Below are 3,981 nucleotides of genomic sequence, written 5' to 3' on the forward strand. Positions count from 1 at the left end.
CATTGATCACAGATCCGAAGTTATCGCTGGGGCCTTTGGGCATACGGCGAGCTGAGAGGGCATCATCTTCGCGTTTGATGTGAGTGCGGGCATTGTCGAGCACGAAGATATGATCGTCGTCGGGGTAGTCCCATTGTAGGATGTCCATGGCAGTGTCAAGCTGCCGCTCGATATCTGCACCAGACAGATAGCCATCGCGGTTCTTCCCAGCACGAAAGAGCATCCGCGCCGAGCGTTGACCATCGCGCGACGCGAGCCAGCCGTAATCCGCGGAAATGAAGTCGGACACCATGATGGAAGGTCCTTCACCCTTGGGCGGGGTGTTCACCTCGTCATCTTCCTGGTACCAGTACATGCGCCGCCGATCATTGGCGTAGAAGGTACTCTCGTCGTGATACCAGATCACGATATGACGCCCAGAAAATGGACGGTCGATCACTTCGCCCACGCCGTCTTCGGTCCATCGACGCAATCGGCCCTCCATATCAATGATCGCGGGAATGAAGATGTTGTTCCGGTATTCCACAACATCCTCACGCTCATGCCCATCAACGTACTGGCGCTTTGGACCTCGGCCCCATCGGTACCCCAGTGAGTGCAGCCATCGCTTCGCTGTGGCGAGGCTGATGTTTCCATCTAGGGAGTACTTCTCCTTGATCTCCGGGGTGTCAAGGAAAGTGATGATGTCCTCGGCCTTGACGTCTTTGCCCTTGGTCCATAGGTGAGCTCGGATGTCTTGTGCAAGGTCCTCGTCTAAGACTGATACAGTCCAGGTATTGGGGCATGGTATTGGTATGGCATCTCTGTCTCGCAGATAGGTACGACACCATTTACGCAGCGTACGAGATGCTGTTTCGTGTTCGCCAACCCGATGTGATTCACAGGCCAACTCGGACGCAGCTATCCAGCCAGGCTCCTCAATATTGCAACTGTAATGCCACAGCATCAGCTGCATCTTCTCAAGTCTCTCGCGAAGGAGGTCGCTTCCAACGAAGTGCTTGTACCCTCGTCCCGTCTTCCTGGGAGGCCGGAGAAGGTTCGAGATGTCCTCCCAGGCCTGATGTGCCTCATCCCTGCTCGGAGGTGGGTCGAAGATGCCATGATGTCCTGATCGCTGACTAATGGAGGAAGATGCAGGGTTTGGCGAAGCCTGCTCACCCTGTTCAGCAGCGAAACAGTGGATTTGACATGTCAGGCTACCTACATCGACAACAGATGCCGTGTCATTGTCTGCCAGCAAAGCCGGGTCAATCACGGCACTGATATTGTGTGATGGGCCAGGTGAGGGTGCTCTTGTTGCAGGGCTCAAGAACTCGTCGGCTTTGGGCTGACTCGGAGTGGCAGACTCCTCGGCCCATGTACATCAGCAAAACTGCAAGTTTGTCTGAAGCAGTCTGAGAGGACTGACTCAGACTCCTCAGACCCGTCAGACTTCGCGTCTGACAACGGGAGATTAGTTCTGACATCAGAAGCAATCTCTGATGTCAGACGGCCTTCAGACCATCACTCAGACCATTTCAGATGGTCGTCAGACTGCTGCTTAGAGCGTAACAGAACGTAGTACTAATAGTACATACAATACACTGTAAACTACCAGCTAGTACTCATCGTGATCTTACCTGTCTGTCCACCCACATACCCACCCTCCCTTCGCCACTGTGCTTGCCGGTTCCGACAACGCCCCACTTGCTGGGCGTCGGGCTATCATGTCGGGGTTCGGTGAACTGATGTCCACGGGCCGTGGATCCGTGGGCAATCGTGTAGGTGCTCGCAATTGGCGTGCGTTGCGCGCACCCTGCCCGTCGCGGTCACCCATGATTGTTCCGTGCCCACCTTCCATTCGTCAGTCGTGTTCGCCCGCCCGCCCGCTCGCTCAGCCGCCCACTCGCTCGCCCGCTCTCCCGCCGTCTGCTCGCTCGCCCACACGCTCGCCGGCCGCATGGTAGAGGGCGGCGGGGTGATGTAGGAGGGCTGTGGCAGGGCGAGAAGGCGGTGGCGTGGCGCGGAGGGCCCAAGCTCACGACTTGTAATGGCGCCTCACTCGTCGTGCCTCGTATGCACTGCACCCAGTCTCTATTCAAGGAGATCTGTCTACAGAGTGCATACAAAGCGGTGACGAGGTAAAGGCTGAGGTCTCATAGGTGCACAGGCGCGCCATACGAGCCCTCAGGCAAACAATGACAAACATACAAGACGAGACATACCGTAACGGGAATATCCGTTACACCCTCCCCCACTGGACACGACCACGGGTCCCAGCGATAACCAGAGAAACAGATAGAAAAAAGGAAAAGGAAAGGAAACATATGCAACAACCCAACGGTGGTAGCAAGTGGCAAAACAAAGATGATGTTGAACTGTAGACAACGACATGCTAGATCGTGTCAGTGAGCAGACACAACCGTTCACCATTGTCATACATAACTCGATGGAGTTATGCAACCAGGAACGTAGACTACTACTCGGACTCGGAGTAGTAGTCTGCATCTTCCGAGTTACCCTCATCTTCGGCAGATAGTGCAGAAGAACTTTGGGTATCCTCCATCTCGGACTGCTCGTAGTAGTCAGAGACTACTACCGAGTTTGTCTCTTCAGACCCTGAACTTCGTGAGTACCACGAGCTATGGTGCTCGGACTCGGAGAAGTACTCCGACTCAATCTGGTCAGGGTACTCCTCACGAGTGGTGGTATGAGGCTCCTCATCAGAGGAGTTATACCAGTCGGAGTCATCCCGAGGTTGACTGCGAGGTGGTACAACAAGCCATCCCAGCTTGTTGTAGGCCCAATATCGCACCATCTCCATAGGTAATGGTGCAATGAGCAGAGGATCAAACTCGAGAGGAACCACTTCCAATTCCCTCTGGAAGTGGTCCCATGCTCGACGAGCAGCACGAGAATATGTCCCCGGTCGCGGGGACATCTCCTCGATGGCCTGTCCACAGCTGAGTGCAGATCTCTTGCAGTGAGCCCAAATGGCCCACTCGCCATCACTCGCCGCGGATTCAGCCTCGTCGAAATCGTGGTCGAGCTGGTCCGCGAGGAGGCTGAAACACAACTCGTGCAACACCTTGTCCATGGGCCATCGACTCACGTCAATGGTTACTGGACGATCCGGCGCAGTCGGTACTCGGTTCAATGCTGGTATGTCGCTGCGCGAGGTACTAACTTCCCGAGTGATGTCGTGGCCGCGACGGTCACCTGTACTCTGTACGTCGAGTCGATCGCTCGATGCGCGTGGTACGGGTGGTACCTGTCTCGGTGTTCGACGTGAAGCTCGTACATCGAGCTCAACGCTGGATGTACCGCCCGTGACTGCGTCCGATCCCAGTACATCACTATATGATGTACTGGTGGTGTTGTGGAACAAGCGGTGGCCATTCGAGGCCCCGCTCCCTTCCCCTCTCAGGAGAGTACCCCCCCTCGTAGAGGAGGTATCTCCTCCTTGCACTCGCGCCGGCTCGGTCTCGGTATCAGCAGTAGTCGTTGAACGCTGCCGTTCACCTGAGTCCGATGATTCCAGCCCTTGCGGTGGCTGTTCCTTCTTACGGGCGCGCGACGACGCCCTGGTCGTCGCATCAATCGATGCGGGCGCATCGCCCAGTAAGTTGGATGTGCCTGCCAGTGCCACACCATACGGTCCAGGTATTCGCACCCGCGAGTACGAGGACTCGTCCTCGCCAAGTGTCTCCTTTACTGGAGTTATTGACGTGGACTTGTCAGTCCACGTCGATCCCTTCGATTGAGCCGGGTCCGAGTAATGAGACGGCACATATATCTTGGACGTGCTCGGCGGTAGGTCCCGGTCTTGTTTGTTGGATGTGCCAAGTACCTCACGGTACTTGGTGTTGTGTTCGTCGCCATGAGCCGCGGCCAGTCCACGTTGGTCTTCGAGGTACTGCCAGTGGACGCGACGTGCAGGTGGCATGTAGCGTCCCGACGGTCGCCATCCGTGCTCGGGTGCAGCCTGTCGTACATCTACCT

General features: G+C 56.2%; 2 protein-coding genes across 2 annotated transcripts; both read right to left on the reverse strand.

Annotated features, from left to right (window-relative positions):
• Window positions 1-220: 220 nt before the first annotated feature.
• B0H18DRAFT_832688 (uncharacterized protein) lies at window positions 221-1,081 on the reverse strand (the record flags this gene model as incomplete). The annotated part of the gene is made up of 1 exon (XM_048039418.1): window positions 221-1,081. A coding segment is annotated over one exon (861 nt), but the record flags the coding sequence as incomplete, so codon positions are not given.
• A 1,115-nt stretch (window positions 1,082-2,196) lies between these two features.
• On the reverse strand, window positions 2,197-3,490 carry B0H18DRAFT_1071904 (uncharacterized protein; the record flags this gene model as incomplete). The annotated part of the gene is made up of 2 exons (XM_048031222.1): window positions 2,197-3,312; window positions 3,337-3,490. Coding segments are annotated over 2 exons (1,008 nt in total), but the record flags the coding sequence as incomplete, so codon positions are not given.
• Window positions 3,491-3,981: the final 491 nt, after the last annotated feature.

The sequence above is a fragment of the Fomitopsis serialis genome (genome assembly GCF_022376445.1).
Source record: "Fomitopsis serialis strain Sig1Antser10 chromosome Unknown B0H18scaffold_520, whole genome shotgun sequence".
Taxonomy (NCBI): Eukaryota; Fungi; Basidiomycota; class Agaricomycetes; order Polyporales; family Fomitopsidaceae; genus Fomitopsis; species Fomitopsis serialis.